The sequence below is a fragment of the Acomys russatus genome, chromosome 4 (genome assembly GCF_903995435.1).
Source record: "Acomys russatus chromosome 4, mAcoRus1.1, whole genome shotgun sequence".
Taxonomy (NCBI): Eukaryota; Metazoa; Chordata; class Mammalia; order Rodentia; family Muridae; genus Acomys; species Acomys russatus.
This window is the reverse complement of record NC_067140.1, coordinates 58,126,870-58,146,305: the sequence shown is the minus strand read 5'-3', so window position 1 is coordinate 58,146,305 and position 19,436 is coordinate 58,126,870. Positions and strand designations below refer to the sequence as shown.

The 19,436-nt window shown below is 39.4% G+C and overlaps 1 protein-coding gene across 3 annotated transcripts in view; it reads right to left on the bottom strand.

Annotated features, from left to right (window-relative positions):
- Positions 1 to 7,794: 7,794 nt before the first annotated feature.
- Positions 7,795 to 19,436, bottom strand: part of Golm2 (golgi membrane protein 2) — a 71,379-nt gene continuing 59,737 nt past the window's right edge. For 2 of the 3 annotated variants that reach the window (XM_051144511.1, XM_051144509.1), the window contains 2 exons: positions 16,232 to 16,399; positions 7,795 to 8,307 (listed from right to left, as the gene is read on the bottom strand). In XM_051144511.1, the coding sequence (XP_051000468.1) occupies positions 8,237 to 8,307; positions 16,232 to 16,399 (239 nt within the window). In that variant the 3' untranslated portion in view covers positions 7,795 to 8,236. The remainder of the gene's footprint in view (positions 8,308 to 16,231; positions 16,400 to 19,436) is intronic. The other variant, XM_051144510.1, reaches the window with a different exon arrangement.

Below are 19,436 nucleotides of genomic sequence, written 5' to 3'. Positions count from 1 at the left end.
TACCTGCTGTCCTTCCTCTGAGTGCCACCAGGTCTCCCCCTCCAGGGGACATGGTCAAATGTGAGGCACCATAGTATGTGAGAAAGTCATATCACACTCTCCACTCAACTGTGGAGAATATTCTGACCATTGGCTAGATCTGGGAAGGGGTTTAAAGTTTACCTCCTGTATTGTCCTTGGCTGGTGCCTTAGTTTGATGGGAGAATAGCAAAATAAAAGGATACAGAGGGTCCTAGAAATCTACAAGTAGAACAATATGATAGGCAGATTTGGGCCCAGGGGTCCCGCTCAAACTAAAGGTATTTTTAAATTAAGGTTTCTATGTAATTATTGTCTTGTATTTAAAACTAGACCTATAAAATATAGGGCTTAAAACAACGTTTCTTTAATAAGGTATTAAAGCTGTACCTCAAGGCTATATAGCTTAAGATTATACTGTGAACTTTTATCTAAAGATTTATAATTTGCATACTGGGTATGATGTTTAAAATTTAAGTTCAGGGCTGGTTAGATGGCTCAGCGGTTAAGAGCACTGACTACTCTTCCAGAGGTCATGAGTTCAATTCCCAGCAACCACATGGTGGCTCACAACCATCTATAATGTGATCTAATGCATACTGTATACATAATAAATAAATCTTTAAAAAAAAAATTTAAGTTCAAATGCTTCTTAGAATATATATGTGTGTATATGTGTTTGTAACACAGACGTTTTAAAATAACAACCATGTAGATCACTTACTCTGTAGCCTGCCATGTGATTCTACCATCTTGAGATAGCCACATGGTATATAGCAATAATTTTAGAGCCTCTTGGTCCTAATGAGCTCTTTGCTTGTTATGAAGGTCAATTCAGGTTAACAGACTGTTGTATTGCAGACTTTGGAAGTAGGTAATTCTAAAAGACACTTTTAAGTTAAAAAATATTTTTAGAGATATTGTTTACACTGTTAAAATTTGGGTTTTGTCTTCTAAATTTATGGTTATTATGTTCTATCTTCATTCTCAAAAAGGTAGAAATTACTGCCTTAGGAATATGTTTGGCTTTATTTTTCTGAATATGGCTATGTTTTAAAATTGCCTGCCAGGGCCTCTAACATTACATGGCTGGCCGCCACGTTGATTCAGTGATAAAAAGGGTGGGGTCATAGCCTCTCAGCCATCTTGGCTAAGGGCAGTCACATGGCTGGAAGCTGTCTTGCCATAGCCTCTCAGCCAATTTGGTTGTAGGAGGCTCAAGCCTCTCTATTAAAGGCTGCCAACCACATTCAGTTGCCTTGTTCAGCACCAAGAGCAACCTCTCTTTTAAGCTAGCTTTTGTTGTTCAGTTTTATTGATGAAATGTGGAAAATTCAACAAGATTGCCAGTTCATCAATGAACTCTATCTGTGATTAAAAGTTTTGCTTTGATATTAGTTCAGAAATATATTTAAAGTTGTACTAATAACTGATGCAGTTTATGGTGAGTTATATCAGTGAATCAGTTGCCTGATAGTTAATGAAACAATTCCAAGAGAATGATACCTCATTCCCTAGGTAGGGTAGATGGTTTTTGGTTGTTCAAATCTTTGTATATTGATACAAAAATTAAGGTTATATTTTGATTATAGAATTCTATGTATCAATTCTTTTAAGGTATTATGCCTATGTAATCCTTAAAATGCTATGTGCAGTTCTATTCCTTTTAAAAAGCTACTATTACAAAGTGTTTAGGATAATTAAAGCCTATGGTTTTGTTAGGTACTAATTCAGTTAATCACAGGTGTTTTCTAAAATAATAAGCCAATATATAGCTAGAAACAAGCAATTCAGATAGACTAAAATTAGACGGATGTGGTCCTCTAGCACTTATCTGCAGACTATAGATTATAATATTCTGGTTTTATGTTTGTAAGATGTAGTTTAGAGCAGATAGCTAAGGGCAGACAAGGATTGAGTACAGATATGCTGGCCCTCAAGCTTATTAAAGATCTGTTGAATATGGCATTAGATATATTTAAACTAATTATGACAGAGAATCTTACACACTAGCACTAACCTTCAAGGTCTCTGAGATTTGTCAAGGCAGGTGACTCCAACTGTGGATTGTGGTTTCTAGCCACTGAGCAAAACTGCTCCATGGATCAGCCTAACTGTGGACAAACTGGGCACCCCCAGAGTAATTGTTTCATGTTGCTAAATATGAGGTAAGGTCAATCTCTTCTGTGTTCTCCTTCCACAGAAACAGCCCGTCATCTCCTGTGCCTCTGTGCATGATGGCCAGACTGTCTCTGCCCATGGTGCCATGTTACTACAAGAGACAACTGTCTAGGTACCAGGATGTGGTTAGTCATCTTTATCATTTTGACTGGTACATAATATCATCTAGGTTACAATTTATCCTTCTCAGGTCTCTGATTACATTAATGGCTAAGCTAATGGTAGCTTCACAGCTAGAGGACAATTAGATCCACTATTAATAGATTAGTCAATTCATTAGCTAGTTAAAACTACTAGGTACTAAGTCTCTCCTTTTATTTAAAATGGCAAACAGGCTTGTCTTACAGACTTCATGTTAAATGGTAAACAGTTTTCAGTGTAACTCAACTGACTGTGTCTCTTAGTGAATAACTGGATAGAAAAAAGGTGCCGTTTATATAAGGCCTGAGGCTCTGAAAGTTTAAGTTAGGTGAGTCTAAAGTACTTGAGGGTTTGAGAAAGTGTTTAAAGGGTGATACATGCAAAATAAGAATGCTAGAAGGTCTAAGAAAGTGTTCCAAGAAGGTGTTTTAAGGTTGTCTATAGGAAAGTGTTTCAAGTTGATAAATGCAAGTGTTTGAGAGTCTGAGAAAGTATTTAATATTTGAGGGTCTAAGAAAATGTTTAAATGTTGGTAAGTGCAAGTTATAAAAGTTAAAGGATCTTGATTAGTTTTGAGATACGTAAGTACAAGTTGAGATTCAAAATGAGATCAATGGTTACAATAAGCTGTTAAAGAGTGCTGGCTGCTTATTAATCAGTCCCAAGCTCAAGATTTTAATTTCCCTTTGGTTGTAGTCTGAATATAGACTTAAGGGTGCTTCTCATCATGCTAAAAATGAATCTCTCCAATCTGTATATCAAGTCTTCTGGACTGAGAAAAGAATGTTCATGCTTTTACTGGGTTTCAAAGGCATAAGCCTACTCCAGCTGTCTTATAGAGACAATTTTAAGTTCTGTCCCTTAGTCTGCATTTGTCTCAGCAAATTTTTACCTGGCTAACAGACTCCACACAGAGCTGCTGAGATCTGATCCTGCTGGAAGCTGATGTATACAAGTCCCACAGTATGACTACTCCCTGTCTCTTTTACTGGATCAGCCAAACAAATGCTTTTGGTAAGTGCCCCAGTAGCCTTTGACTAGCTTTTCAGCCTTTCTAGACCCTGACAACAGCGCCCCTAGGGTCAGCAGGAGGATGTTACAGAAGAGAATGACCTCGCCCATTTTCCCATTTATAGGCTGAAATGCTAAGTCAAGGGCAACTCTCTGGCACGAGGGACAAACGGCTGTAAGAAAATAGACTCTCAGTTCTGTTTAAACCACTCATGTTTTGTGCCCTCCCCCTCCCTTATATCAAGCAAAGATTGGGTGCCATCCAGCTAATAGTCATGAGGGTGCAGAACCTGGCCCTACAAGAGGCTGACTCAGAGGAATAAGTTTCAGGAAGCCCCATGATTGGGTCTTCAATGAACCTGTCAGAGGGGGGAATGTAAGGGCAAAATTAATGCCATATTCTATATGTAATGTATAGTCTGCAATTAATGATGGTCTGTATGAGAACATCTGGGTGATCTCAGTATTACACTGAGAGATCTCAGCATTACACAGTCACATACCATTACATCAAGGCTGGACAAGGCAACCCAGTAGGAGGAAAAGGGCCCACAAGTAGGTAAGAGTCCGTCGGCCTGTTTCCACTGTTAGGATTCCCACAATAACACCAACTACTCAGCCATAACATATACTCGGAGGACCTAGGTCAGATACCTACAGGCTCCCTGATCTCCGAGAGCCCCTGCAAGTCCCAGTCAGTTGGTTCTCTGGACCACGTTCTAGTGATATTCCTGACCCAGTCTGGTTCCTCCGATCCTTCCTCCTCCTCCTCCACCACTGGGCTCCCCAACCTCTGCCTAGTGTCTGGGTGTGGAGCTCTGCATTTGTTCCCATTGGCTGTGAATGAGGTCTCTCTGGTGATGATCCTGCTTGCCTCCTGTGGCAGGACAAACTGTAGATGGAAGACTTTGTGGCTGGGTTGGTGTCCTTATGCCTCCATTTGAGGCCTTGTCTGGTTTGTTGTTCAGGCCTTGTTTAGGCAGCCATGTGGTTGAGACTTCATGGGTGTAGCTCCCCCGTCATAGCTATAATCTCAGAACAGACTTCCTGGTCCTCTGGCTCTCACACTCTTTCTGTTCCTTCTTCAGAGATATTTCCTGAGTCTGAAATGTAGGAGTTGTTGTGGATGTCTCTATTGTGGCTGGGCACTTCATGGTCAGTTCTCTGCATTTTGACCATGACTTTCTGTAATGGTCTCCAACTGGAAAAAAATAAAAAACTTCTTTGATGACAGCTACATTCATCTGTGGGTGTAGGGATAAGTATTTGCAGCACAATTAGGAATTATAATGGTTTAGGAAAATGTTGGTAGTGGGTTCTTCTTGTGGATCTATGAGCTCTCCAGCCACAGGCTGGGTTTATAGTAGCAGGCATGAGTTCTCTTCTGTTCAGGAAGCCTTTAAGTCTACTTAGAGTTGGGAAGGCCCAAGATTTGTGTTATTACCTTACTAATGTTCATATGCTGTACAGTTGGGTAGGACTGCTCAATGCTGCTCTTCTTTGCAGCCCGCACAGTACCAGTACTATGAGAGGCACTCCTCAGGGAAGTTTCCAGATCACTTCTAGCTCCATTACTCCAAGTTCTGCCTGAAGGGCATCATGTCTTCAGCAATGAGACAAAACCAGGGCCACAGTAACAGCCTATATTGTTTTGTGAGACTCTTGGAGTACTCTACCCAACATCTTTTTAAAAAGACCTATTTATTATGTATTCAGTGTTCTGCCTGCATGTAAGTCTGTATGTGAGAAGAAAGCACCAGATCTCATTACTGATGGTTGAGCCACCACGTGGTTGCTGGGAATTGAACTCAGGACCTCTGGAAGAGCAGCAGTGCTCTTAACCTCTGAGCCACCTCTCCAGCCCTCTAGCCAAACATCTTGAGGCGGGGAGTTCTTATGCATGGTGTTGGCGGTTTTGTTGGCTCTTTCAGGAACCATTATCACCCCTCTCCAAGTAGCTTAACTTCTTGAAACAATCTTTCTCCTCCCCGTCCCCGCCCTGTGTGCATATGCATACACATTATCGATGTGGTGGTTTGAATGTAATGACTCCCATAGGCTCATAGATTTAAATACTCAGTCTCCATGGAGGGTAACTCTGAGGAATGTGGCCTTGTTGGAGGAGGTATGTCATGAGAGGTGGGCTTTGGGTTTCAAAAGCCCAACCCTAGCCCTAGTGCTAACCCTAACCCTGTCTGTTTGTACTATGCTTAGTATTCTTTAACTCTCCTCCCAAGTTAAGGTCATTCCTACCCATTTTCCTATCTCTCCATTTTATCAGTATTTTATCTGATTCATTCCTGTGCTGACTGCTTCCCTATGAATGCAAGCTCTAGAAGAGACCTTGTCTATCTAAATCACATATCTCACTACTACAACTAATGTTAAGAACTCCAAAGACTTTCAATCTTTGCCGAATATAGTAAAAACCCTGGTCTTCTTTCTTTTTTGGTTTTTCAAGACAAGGTTTCTCTATGTTATCTTGGCTGTCCTGGACTCACTTTGTAGACCAGGCTGGCCTTGAACTCACAGTGATCATCTGCCACTGCCTCCTGAGTGCTGTGATTAAAGCTGTGTGCCACCGCGCCAGGCTGCTAATATTTATGCAAATTTCAGTGTCAAGATGTAAATGTTTACATTCATGTAATGTAGTAAAATCAAAACTGTGAAACAAGTTTAACTTTTTAATTTATTAGAACCCAGTAAGTGATGATTTTTAAAATCAGAGTTCCCATCAAATTAACACTTAATTCAGAGCAAAAATACATTAAAACAAAACAAATCAACAAATCCCCTAAAATCTTAAGGCAGAAGTAAAACACTGTAAACAAGACAAAACAGCATGTGTAATACAGACTATAGAGTGTCACAACATAAAGAGATTCTTCACATAGTACATTATAGCACTAAAATGTTAATGCAGTCAAAATACTATCAATTGGTCCAAGATTCCTCAGTTTAAAATGTCTAGGCTGCTAATTGATGTTTTTGCTGTTTAAGGATAGTAACTGTTTTTAGGAATCAGCAGGCATTCTTACGTTTCGTCTGTACAGTTCTGCAACATCAGGTATGAACCATCACTAGGCACCTGTGGATGGATGCAGCTCACTCCCTTTAACTGCATTTTAAATGCAGTGAATCATCAGACTTTTTACTACAGGCCTGACTTTACTGACAGCCTAAGTATGAACTGCATGTGGCAGGTACAGGTGTTGGTATATATATATATGGAGGTCAGAGGTCAGCCTCGGAGTTGTTCCTTTACTGGGACTTGGAACTTGCTAATTGGGCCAGGATGACTGCTCAGTGAGCCCCAGGGACCCATCTGTCTCAGCTTCCTCAACATTAGGATTACAGGTGTGATACCTGCCCAACTGTTCATAATCTGATATAGTAGAAAAACATTTTAATAAATTACTCCATCTCTTTCTGGCCATTAAATAACTTTGGACTGAAATATAAGAAGTTCAGTATTTCAGTAAGCTAATAGCCATTTCTTCTCTAGGTTAGTATTTTGGTTAGAGCCTTAGTGTGGGGACTTTTTATGTCTGTTCACTTGTTTGCTGTTTTTCCTTCAGTGTTGGAATCAAACCCAGGCCTCACATCTGAGCTACAGCCACTCCTCAGTATTTAGGTTTATATGTAATTTATAGCAGCCCTTCTTCAAAAACAAAAACAAAACCAGTATTTTTTTCCTACAGGCCTTACATTTTCCCCTTATGATCAATACCTTTCATTTTTAGGAAACATAAAAAATTAAAAGTGCTTGAAGTCAGCAAACAAGGATTAGCTAGCTTATATATCCTAATGAGTAATATCAAAAGACACAAAGTACTGAAAATAACTCTTTAAGTCTAGCAAATCAGCTCGGTGGGTTCTTAACTAACATTAATTTTAATTACAAATACTCATTTTTATTACAAAGTTTTCAGCTATTTCAGTAAAACAGCTGTAGACTTCACAGTACTTCTATTCAGCTGCTCATTAATAAAATCCTTTTAAAACCCCTTACTTAGAAGTTCTGGAAAAGTCTAATCAAATATGATCATTAAAACTACCAGAAAAGCTTTGCTGTACTGATTGTAGACTCATTTCAAAATTAGGTTTAGTCTCTTTCAGGATCTGACACATAAATGGTGAATATATTCACCGACTTGAACTCTGAAAATATAAAGAATTTTAGCCAGTGCTGAGCAGAGTTAAACAGTACTGGTATTACCTGAACAATAAAAGTACATTGTCAGCCATGCATCCACAACTTCAAGAACCAAGTAAGGGGTAACATAAACATCTGGTTGTGATGACCTGGGCTTTCATCTGGTCTCAGCCCAGTCACACCAGTGCTTACGTAAGATGAAAGGAGCAGGAGGCCATTCTGCACACGCTGCCCACTGTCTGGCATCCAGTGTCCCCACTTCTGTGTAGCTAGTCTAGCAGGACTCCTGAGAGAGTGCTAAAGGAGGGGCAGTAGAGGACACCTACGGGGGTAACAAAAATGTGTTAGTGTAGACTTTTCAGCTGAGTAACGTCTCATTGTGGTCACACTATGTGCAGCATATAACCTGTACAACCATTTGTTCCTGTTTGTCTTTGTGTGAAAAAAAATTAGGCTCAATAAAATGTGAAATTTACATTAGTTTGCTTTAAATGCAAAGATTAACCGTTTTTGGCTCAGCTGTGTCGTAACCAAAAAAGTATCTGCTTTGATAATACAATATGAAAAAGTTCACATATGTACATCGGTACATTCCTTCATTAAAATTTCCTTAACTCTATCTCAATGTATCTTTACAACCGATACAACTGAACTTTACAACAAAAGTCAAGATTGACAAGTAGAGATTCTTCGCTGCACAGCACTTTGGGTTTTGGGAGTCCCTCAGACTTAAAGGACATCATTGAAGCGCTGCTTGCCATAGTCTGCAGGATCCATCTGAAGCTCCCGTTCTTCATCATCTGAAAGCAAAATCATATGTATCAAGAATAGGGTTCTAAAGTCACCGCAGAGAGCCAGTTTCAAAGCGTCTCCAGTTTTTCAGCTTTATGGCATTGTTTTCGCGTTATCTCTTATCTGTTATCTTAAACAGTGCTCTGTTTGTTAGCTGTATGGCTGAAGTATAGAAAGTCTATCACTACTTTCCAGGATTTAATTTTAACAACTATCCTTAGCTGGACATGGTGGCTCACACCTGTAATCCCAGTGTTAAGGAGTCTGAGGCAAAAGGATCAGGAGTTTAAGACCAGCCTGGACCACACAGAAAGTATGAGCTCAGCCTGGGCTACACGAAACCCCATTTCAAAGAAACAAACAACAATTATCCCAGCCTGAAAACAGAACAAGAACCATCTCTGACAGTATTAGGGAGACAGATAATGTAGGGCAGACAGAGCTAGCAAGACGTTAGGAATTCATAGCACTGAAGAGCTAGTGCTGTGCATGTACTATCTTAGAAAACCAGCACCTGGCTGGGCTGAAGGTAGTGAGTGATCACAATTGATTGGTTCACAGTGAGCTACAGATTGAACTCCTGTTCTTCTCACTACTGCACTTTATTAGTCAAAAATCAAACTAACAAACAAACAAAACAAAAAACAACAAAACCTAAAACCAAAACCAAACCCAAAAAACCAACCAACCAAAACCAAAAAAACCCCGCACCTTAGCTGATCTTGGGGGTTTGCATGTGCCTGTGAGGTCAGAGTTCAAGGTCATTCCTAGCTCCATAGCCAGTGCCAGAACAGCCTAAGCTACAGGAGATGGTCTCAAAAAACAACACCCCATCTTTTCGAATTATAAAGGTTACTAGTCATTTAAAAAAAAAGAAGAAGAAGAAAAAAGAAAAAAATCAGAAAGGGAGGCGAATACAATTTTGCCCCAGTCCCAACACGTAACATTTCAGCGATGTTCTTGGCAAGCAGCTTACCCTAACTTTATAAACAGAGCACACTAACCAGAACCCAGGTCGTTCTCCACCAAAACAGGAATTATAATTGTTAGACCGTCAGAGCCCCTTTGAACAGCTGTATGAAATGACTCTAACGAGTGCCTTGCAGTTTGACGTCTCTGGCTATAGTCTTATCTGTCAGCTGCCCTTTTTGTATTCTCAGTTTATTTCTCAATAACCATGCCCGTTTCCTTAAAATTTGATATGGAACTGCTCAAAATCATTAAAAATTATGTTAGAATATGAATGAAAGGGAAGTTTAGAGCTTGAGAAGTGCAATGCTTCATTTTGTTATTTATTTTTCAGTATCTCCCATAATTTACTGAATATCATACTGAAAAGGAAAAGCATGGTAGTGCATGAGAGTGCTTTTGTATGTACTCTGGAAAGCTGACAATCATACACTGGACTATTGTAAGTTAGGGATCATCTTTGAATTTTTTGTTTGTTTGTTTGGTTTGTTTTTTGAAGACAGGGTTTTCTGTGTAATAGCCCTGGCTGTCCTAGACTCGCTTTGTAGATCAGGCTGGCCTCAAACTCACAGAAATCCATCTGCCTTTGCCTTCTTAGTGCTGGGATTAAAGGTGTGCACATCTTTGAATCTTAGTTATACTGAACTAAGAAACTTTTATTATTTCTTTCTGAGAATTTCTTACACTGTACTTTGATTACACTAACATCTACTCTGCACACCCCAACTCCCAGATTCAAGGTGCCCTGCCACAGTTTGGTTTTGAGACAATTTCACTATGTCGCTCACACTTGACCCCATAATCCTGTTGTTTCAATCTTCCATGTTCTATTTTGGGCTTTCAAAAAAATGACCAAACACATCAACTTTCTTTTTTTTCCCCCCAACAATTTTCCTGTTAAAATCATAGGAATTTTTGTTTAGAATTCCAGGCAACCATTTTTGTACCATATTCTGAAAACTGATCCTTTTTTTTTTTTTTTTAAAGGAAGGGTTTCTAGGGACTGAACTGCAAATTGTCTGCATATTAGTCAGGTGCTCTACCACTGAGCTGCATGCTCAGTCGGCTGTTTGCTGGCTCATTTGCATTTGCTCTGTTCTGTGGTGCTGTGGTGGACCCTGGCTCTGACCATGCTGATCACTGAACCACATCCTTAGACTGCGTCTACTTTTTATTATGAGACAGCATCTCACTAAAAGTTGCCTAGGCTGGTCTTGAACTTGCAATCCCCTGTGTTCAGCCTACAGAATAGCTGGCATTAGAGGCCTATGCAACCAGGCCTTGCTTGATAATCATATATCTCCAAAGTAAAACATAGCCCAGACCTATTATAACAACTGTAAAGTCTAACGTTATACTATATTCACATTTTTGTTTCATAATCATGGCAATCACTTATACAAAACAAAAAGCAAAAACTGCACATCAAAAACAAAAGCAAACCCAAAAAACCTATCTTTGGTTTTAAAGGGGGAAATAATGACAGGTACTTTTCCAGAATGTTTTCTGGAGAACCTGGTTATGAAGCCTCAGTTCATGCCATGAACATATTTTTTAAGATATTAGTCATTAAATGAAGACAAGCACTATGGAGCAATGGAGCACTCTGAGAAAACCAACACAAAAGTTACTGCAGGAAAAATGTTTTTACTTTTCTGAATTTTTACATGAATAAACACAAAAAGAAAATGAGATAAAAACAAAGGTTCTAGGAATAGAAAATACTGAAATTTGTTCTTGGATTAGATAGTTAAACACAATCTAGTTCCTGCTCTTTGGACCTGCACTGTTCCTTCTCAGTACAATAGGAACCACTGTCCTACCTCAGAATAAAATGAGGTAACTGCAGTTTCTTTTCTTTTTTTGCTTTTGTTTTTGTTTGTTTTTCAAGACAGGTTTCTTTGTGTGGCCTTTGGCTGTCCTGGACTCACTTTGTAGACCAGGCTGGTCTTGAACTCAATAGCAATCCACCTTCTTCCTTCTGCCTCCCAAGTGCTGGGATTAAAGGCGTGCACCATCACGCTCAGCGGTAACTGCAGTTTCTATTTGCAAAGTCCTCTATAAATAATAAGGAAGATCTGACAATCTATGGTCTTTACTGTGCACATGTGTGCTTGTGTGCGGATGTAGCTAAGGAGTGACCTCAGCAGCTGTACATGCTGGCCATGCACTTTACCTCTGAGCTAGACAGCCCCAGACTCACTTTAGTACAATTTTAATACTATGCTTATACACATTTTTCTCAAATTTCACAGGACTTTTGGAATACTGCAGTGAGCAGCATTTACACTAACGACAGTTTGTTTTCAGTGTAGTTATTCTACCCAGAATTCAAGTTTCTATCAACAACTTCTTCATATTTAGCTATGAACCTATACAATTACCTAACAGAATATAACTGACACACTGATGATAAATATAGAAACTGGGCATTTAGTTTCTATAGAAAGCAGCAGAACCTGTAAGTAAGTAACCATGAGGAAACAACCAAAGAAAGACAAGCAGAGTTATGCATAATTTATGCCATCAGTGCTAAGCTCCCTGTCAATTCTTTTTTTTTTTTTTTGGTTTTTCGAGACAGGGTTTCTCTGTGTAGCCTTGGCCATCATGGACTCGCTTTGTAGACCAGGCTGGCCTCGAACTCACAGCGATCCGCCTGCCTCTGCCTCCCGAGTGCTGGGATTAAAGGCGTGCGCCACCACGCCCGGCTTTCCCTGTCAATTTAAGAAAGGACTAGCAACTAAAGAGCTCCCAAGACAGCGAGGCCCCACAAAGTCACAAGTCACCCAAAGCACAGAGGACAACTATCCTTCAAAGGAGACAATCTAGAGAGAAAATTCTAAATTTTCTTTTACTTAAAACCACCATAAACAGTGCTTTATAACATGAAGTGCTGACTGATACCAAGCCATGTAGTCCACGTAACTTCTTTAGATAAGTACATTTATTTCTGCTTTATACTTGTGGGAATTTACAAGCTGATAGTGGCAGCAAGTGAAGGAGAGAGGATTTGAATCAGAGCCTGGAATACAAGCTCTGAAACACTCGCTAAGTTTCTGTCTGCAGAAGTTCTTTGATATTAACGAGTCAAGGAAACTTACACATTTCTACCTTCTTTTTGAAAAGATGTTTATTTGGGGGCTGGAGAGATGGCTCAGCAGTTAGGAGCATGTGCTGCTCTTCCAGAGGACCCAAGTTCAGTTCCCGGCACCCACAATTATCTGTAACTCTAGTTTCCAGGGGATCTGATGCAGACACACACAGAGAAACACACACACACACACACACACACACACACACACACACACACACAATTAAAAATAACAAAGCTTTAAAGTTTCGAAGTTTTTATGTATGTGAATGTTTTGTCTGTGCCACCCACATAAGCTGGAGGCCAAAGAGGGTGTTGGGTCCCCAGGAACTGGAGCTACAGATGGTTGTAACACGCCATGTGGATGTTCGGCATTGAACCCAGGTCCTCTGATGTACAGCTGAGCTATCTTTCTAGCTCCAAGTTTCTATCTTCCTATAAGAGTAAAGAATAAACTAAAAGACATGTTTTCTATCAGACGCATAATGTTTCCATACTTAATCTCTTCGATTTTTTATATTAATACAAATAAATTATTTCCCTTAGGATACTCTAAGAATCAGAAATAAAAATAAGCCATTATTATAAACACAGGAAAGGAGGCCTTATTTAATTCTGCAAGCTAACAGTACTGGGCCCAGTATCAGAAGGCACGAACAGAGAACAAGGCAAGGCTGGGATGCTTTTGCTTTCTATTGGCCAAAACTACCATTTCATAATCCTGACTTTTTTGCAATCCAAGTCGGAGTGTATTTAACTAACAGGACCTCAGCCTTTAGCTGGAGTCTCTAGCCCTGTATATCTCACACTGCCACCATCAGTGGAGCAGAGCCTGTGCCCAGAGCTTTAACACTGCTTCTTAAGTCCTTCCTTCCCCTTTTCTTTCTCTCAAGGTCTTGGTGCTGGAGAGATGGCCCAGCAGTAAGAGCACTGGCTGCTCTTCCAGAGGACCTAAGTTCGATTCCCTGCACCTACACGGTAACTCTAGTTCCAGAAGATATAAAACCACTTCTTTCTTCTTCTGGCATCAGACAAACATGCATCCAAAACACACATTAAAAAATAGGGGGGAAAAAAAAAAGGTGTGGCTCTGTAGCACAGACTAGCCTAGAGCTCACTCGCTCTCTTTCTGTCATCCTATCTCAGCTTCCTGAGTGCTGGGATTACACGTGTAGGCAACCACGCCCTGCCACACTTCAGGGTGTGTTTGTTGTTTTTATCCTTGGTTCTAAGGTTCCAACAGTGGCAAAATCATTTCTTTCTTTCCTGAATTTGGGGGTAAATGTATTTTGAAGTAAGAATTGTATTTTCCTATAGTATTTAAGTTACACACAACTTCACTGAAATATGAGCTATATTCTAGTTCTAGATGAAAAACTACACAGAATCTCTACATGATTTAAGAAGCAGCATACACTCTAGTATGTGGTTCTGTCATCCTCCACCTATCCACCCCACCCTAGCCGCCACTACTCAATCTGCCTGGGCTATATAAGCTTTATAATTATACAGGCACAGGGATAAAATGATTTCAACTCTGCAAATTTTGACCTTGCAGTAACACCTGTAATCTAACTTGTTGGGCTAAGTCTCCTTCCCCACTCCTTTAATAATAGACATTAAAAAAAATCTTACAAATACATCTGAAATTATTTTAGGTTTAAGTCAGTTTATTCAATTTATTCCCTTTTATTAGGACTGCTGTTCTTGTTTATTTCTGTTCTGTGTTAAGTCTCTTTGTAGTGGTCCACTTTCTGCCACTATTACTAATGGATACCACAATAAGATAAACACTAAATAATTCTCCACCCAAGTTGCTTTATTTGCAAACACTGAAGTAAAACCTTAGAACTGGGGATGTGGCTTAGTTGGTCGAGTGCTCGGCCACCACATGTGAAGTCTTGGGTTTCCTCCCCAGCACCACATAAAACTGAATGTGGTAATTCCAGCCCTTGGGAGGTGGAGGCAGGAGGATCAAGCTTGAGGTTGCCCTCAAGCTATATACTAAGTGTGAGGCTAGCCTAGGCCAGATAAGATCCTAACTGGGACAATTAACAACCACTTACTGAAAATATCTTAGGTCTCTTAAATTCCTTAGAACCAATGAATTTATTGTTTTTTCACTTTTTTTTTTTTTGTGTAAAAGAAAAAGCAAAACAGTAATGAGAAATGGATGCAAGGAGGATACAAGGAAGGGAGAAAAGTCACTAAAAATAAATCACTCACTGTGCATTAAATCCATATAAATATTAAATAATGAAATTCTGTGGTTAAAAATCATCAGGCTTAAAACAGGCAAAATATAAGAATTATTAATACTTGAAATAAACTAGTCTAATAAAACCTTTAAAATTATCCAATACAATGATAGAGATAGAGATCTTTGGGGGAGAGGGGAGACTCTTCAAAGTGCAAACAAGCAAGCTGTGACCACGGTTAAAGAGCACTCACCACACTCATTTATAAGAACAGAAGCAATGAAAAGGCATATTAATAGTTAATAGCATTGTTTGGACTCTGAGTGTAAATACTATGGGGAAGCAGGCACAAAAAAGAACACAAGAGCAAGGTAAAATAAATGAAAATTCCTGCTCCCCAAGAGCTTACAATCTAACTGGTGATATGATACACATGCATGAAGAAGCTATAAAGTGTTAACAGAATGGCAAACCAATATAATCCAACTAAATCATAAAAACAATGAGAAAAAATTATGTCCTCATACAACTCCCAATAATTATATTTATCCCCAAATAGGATGGTCCACAAAATGATGCCTAGGAAACTAGGCCACTAGTTTTCCCTTTGATCCTAACTATATAGAATTTGAGAGCAGTTATATTATTTTCTAAGTTAAAGAAAAAAAATTCTTGGGCCGGGCATGGTGGTGCACGCCTTTAAATCCAGCAGAGGAGGCAGAGGCAGGCAGATCTCTGTGAGTTGGAGGCCAGCCTGGTCTACAGAGTGAGTCCAGGGCAGCCAAGGCTGCACAGAGAAACCCTGTCTCAAAAAAAAAAATATTGTCCTGAACATAAGTAAAAATTTAATAACTATAAAATGAAATCAAACTGGTTATAGCAGAAAACTCATGCATTGTATTACAAAAATACTATATATAAGATCGTAGATAACTTTTAAAGAAAAGACTTTAAAAGCCCACAACTCCTCCTGAATACAAGCAGGCAGAAAAGAAGGCCCAAAGCCCATTACAGCACAGCAGTGTGGTCTGAGGTGTGCACACATCCAAAACTCTGAACATTCACCAAGTAAAAGCTCAGAAGCAACAGTTAATAAGAAAAAAAAAGTTGAATCTGTGTATTAACCATGAAGACCAATTTCACAAGCCCTCCATGAAATAAGCATTAAAGTTCTCAGGACATTCAGTCTTCTTCAGTGGCAGAGTACAATCCTATTCATTATGGAGGCCATTTCAGCTGTGGACTCGCTTTAATAAAAAGGCTGTCTGGCCAATAATTGTATATACTTGGAATAACTGTTCTCCAGGAGAATAGAAAAAGATATTTTCTGTAAGTATTTGCCTTAAGTAATACCTAGAATCGTTCCAAACAATTTAATTCTAAAAATCTTGAGGACTTAGCATTTCAAATTGTCACTTCATTAATATATAGAAGATAATCTAAAAATGAAAAAGACTTCCACTTATAGATATTATCTATATTATAGATATTATCTATATTCATAGATAACTTGGATTATAAAATAGTTCATAAAACCAAAATATTACACAGAACCACTTTAGTTAAGATTAAGATACTTCTATGATTGTAAGTGGGGAAAATTCTACACAAATTCAACCAAAAACCTAAGAGGTGAGTTTCACGGTCACGGCATGGAAGCCAGGCCACGCTCACCTTGGACGTCTTCCTCTGCACCATCACCATCTTCTTCCTCATTGTAAGCCAGCTCAGCCTGCTTGTCTGCCTCATACTCACCTACGTTACCATCATCCCCATTATAATCCGCCAGTTTAGAGCCATGCTGCGGATCAACAGGGGATTCATTTTCATCAAAGAATCGGCCTGTGAAGTAGGTAGAGGATTAATTCAAGAGTAAAGAGCAGAAACGAAGGGACCTATATTGAAGACAGATGAGGAAGTAGGCAAGGGAGAGCCAGCAACATTCAGGGTACTGGTCACAGAGGAACCCACTGTATGAAGGTTACACAAGACAAAAGTAATTAAGAGTGAAGACTCAAAATACCTTTAAAAATAAAAAAGTACTTTATTGATGATACTACAAGGGAGTGATGGGTGGAGCAGCAATTCCATCCTTGTCTGCACCCCAAAATAAAACTTATTCAAAAAATTTCCTTTTCTGTGTTTAGTGTTTTCTATTAAGATTTAAAGTTTTCTGCAAGGTATAGTGGCACACAATTTTAATTCCAGCACTTGGGAGGCAGAGGCAGATGGATCTCTGACTTGGATACCAGTCTGGTCTAAAACTTGAGTTCCAGGACAGCCAGGACTACACAGAGAATAAAAAAGGAAGAAGGAAAGGAAGGAAAAAGGAAAGAAGGAAAGAAAGAAGGTTAGTTAATGTTTTCTGTGTTTTTGTTGAGACAAAGTCTTACTGTGTAGCTCACTCAGGCTGGTCTCCGCAATGAGACTGTTTGAAAATTTTCTTAAAAGAAAAGGGTACCAGCCGGGTGTGGTGGCACATGCCTTTAATTGCAGCACTCAGGGAGGCAGAGGCAGGTGGATCACTTGAGTTTGAGGCCAGCCTGGTCTACAAAGAGAGTTCCAGGACAACTAGGGCTACACAGAGAAACCCTGTCTCGGAAAACCAAAAAAGAAAAAGAAAGAAAAAAAAAAAAAAAGGGTGCCAAGTTTAGAATGCTTTTCTTAATTAATTAATTAAGTATGTATACAGTATTCTGCCTGCATGTATATCGGCACACCAGAAGAGGGCACCAGATCTCATTATAGATGGTTGTGAGCCACCATGTGGTTGCTGGGAATTGAACTCAGGACCTTTGGAAGAACATACAGTGTTCTTAATCTCTGAGCCATCTCCCAAGCCCAAAATTCTTTTTCTAATTATTTACAATTTCTTTAATATAAGTACTGGCAGAAAGTGACACTTTAGGGAGAGAATAAATCATTTTATTACTATATATAAGACACACTTGAAATCTATAGTCATTCACTGTTATGAAATATCAATCATGAATGATCTGAAAAAAATTTAAAGCAATCAGTGAGTTCCTTGCAGACTAACACCATCTGAAGGCTACTTCAAACTCCTTTAATAATACTGACTCACCCAGCCACGAGCTTCTAAGGAGGAATGGCAGACAGTACAAATCCAGATATACTAAAGTCTAATTTACAGACAGAGTAATAACTATTGTGAGAGCTGGAAATAAAGCTTAGTGTAGATCACTTGTCTAGAATATGAAGGTTATGTACTTAATTCCTAAAACTACAACAAAGCAATAAAAACTCCACAAACTAACAGTAAATTCAACCAGAATGAAAATTAATATTAAAAGGCAGGAGAAATGACTTAGCTGGTAAAGGTGCTTGCTGCAAAAGTCTGACAGCTTGAGTTCAGTCTCTCTCTCAGAACCTCAAGGTGGGAAAGAGAAGAAGAGCTTCCACAAGCTATTCTCTATTGCTGCACTCCTGGCATGACATGTGCGGGAAAGCGTGCGCTTGTGTGGACAGACGGACGGACAGACGGACGGGGAGACACACACACACACACACACACACACACACACAATACCCAAATAGGAATGAGGCTAACTCACTAACGCCGTGAGTAAAGGCACCTGCAGCCAAGCGTGAGAACTTGAATTTCAGCCCTAAAAGTACATGGCTGGAGGAGAGAATCCCAAGTTGCATTTTGACAACTTTGTATACACTGAGGCAGGTGTGTGGACACAAACACTAAATAAATGTAAAAATACTAGTAATTGCTGAGCGGTGGTGGCACATGCCTTTAATTACAGCACTTAGGAGACAGAGGCAGGTGGGTCTTTGTGAGTCTGAGGCTAGCCTCCTCTGCATAGTGAGTTCCAGTACAGCCTGGGCAGCACAGGGGGGAAAAAAAAACTGTCTCAAAAAACCAAACCAAAAGGTGATCAGTTCACCCCCCAAAATAAAAATAAAATAAATCACGTAGGTCCACAATTCCACGTTACCTAGTTATGGCCACAAGTCATAAAGCTCTCTGCAAAAGATTTTTTGAAAAAATTTGTGCACATACAGATATAGCCCATTAATTGCCAAATTTAATAAAACTCTTGACATTCCTATAAACTGTAGCCTCAAAATAAACAAGTAGGTTTAACTCTCAATTTCAATCCCAAATATTCTTTCACCAATTTGGAATGTAGTTGGAAGGAAAAAAATTAACAAAATCATAGCTGGGCATGGTAGTATTCACATCTTTAGCACCAGCAGTCCAGAGGCAGAGGCGGGCAGATCTCTGTGAGTTTGAGGTCAGTCTAGTTTACCAAGCAAGCGCAGGATAGCCAAGGCTACACAGAAGAGAAAAAACCCTGTCTTAAAAAGCAAAACAACAACTAAACAATTAAAATCATAAGAGAAATTTTTTTCTTTTTCTTTCTTTCTTTTTTTTTTTTTTTTTTTTTTTGTTTTTCGAGACAGGGTTTCTCTGTGTAGCCTTGGCCATCCTGGACTCACTTTGTAGACCAGGCTGGCCTCAAACTCACAGCGATCTGCCTGCCTCTGCCTCCCGAGTGCTGGGATTAAAGACGTGCGCCACCACGCCCGGCATGAGAAATTTTTTCTAATGCGCCTAGATGAAGAACAAAATCAGAACAATGCAGCAAAATATTCCATTATTTTCATTTATTTTATAAATATGTGGTGTGTTTGCGCGAGGCATGTGATGAGTGCATGGAGCTATAAGTGGTTGTGAGCTGCCCAACATGACTGCTGGGAACCAAACTCAAATCCTTTGCAAAAGTAGTAGGTGCTTTAGCACCTTTTTTTTAAAAGACAAAAGAGTCTTGTTGAATCTGGAGTTCTTTATTTGAGTTAGGCTGGTCCACTATTGAGTCCCTACACCCTACTGGTTAACACACAC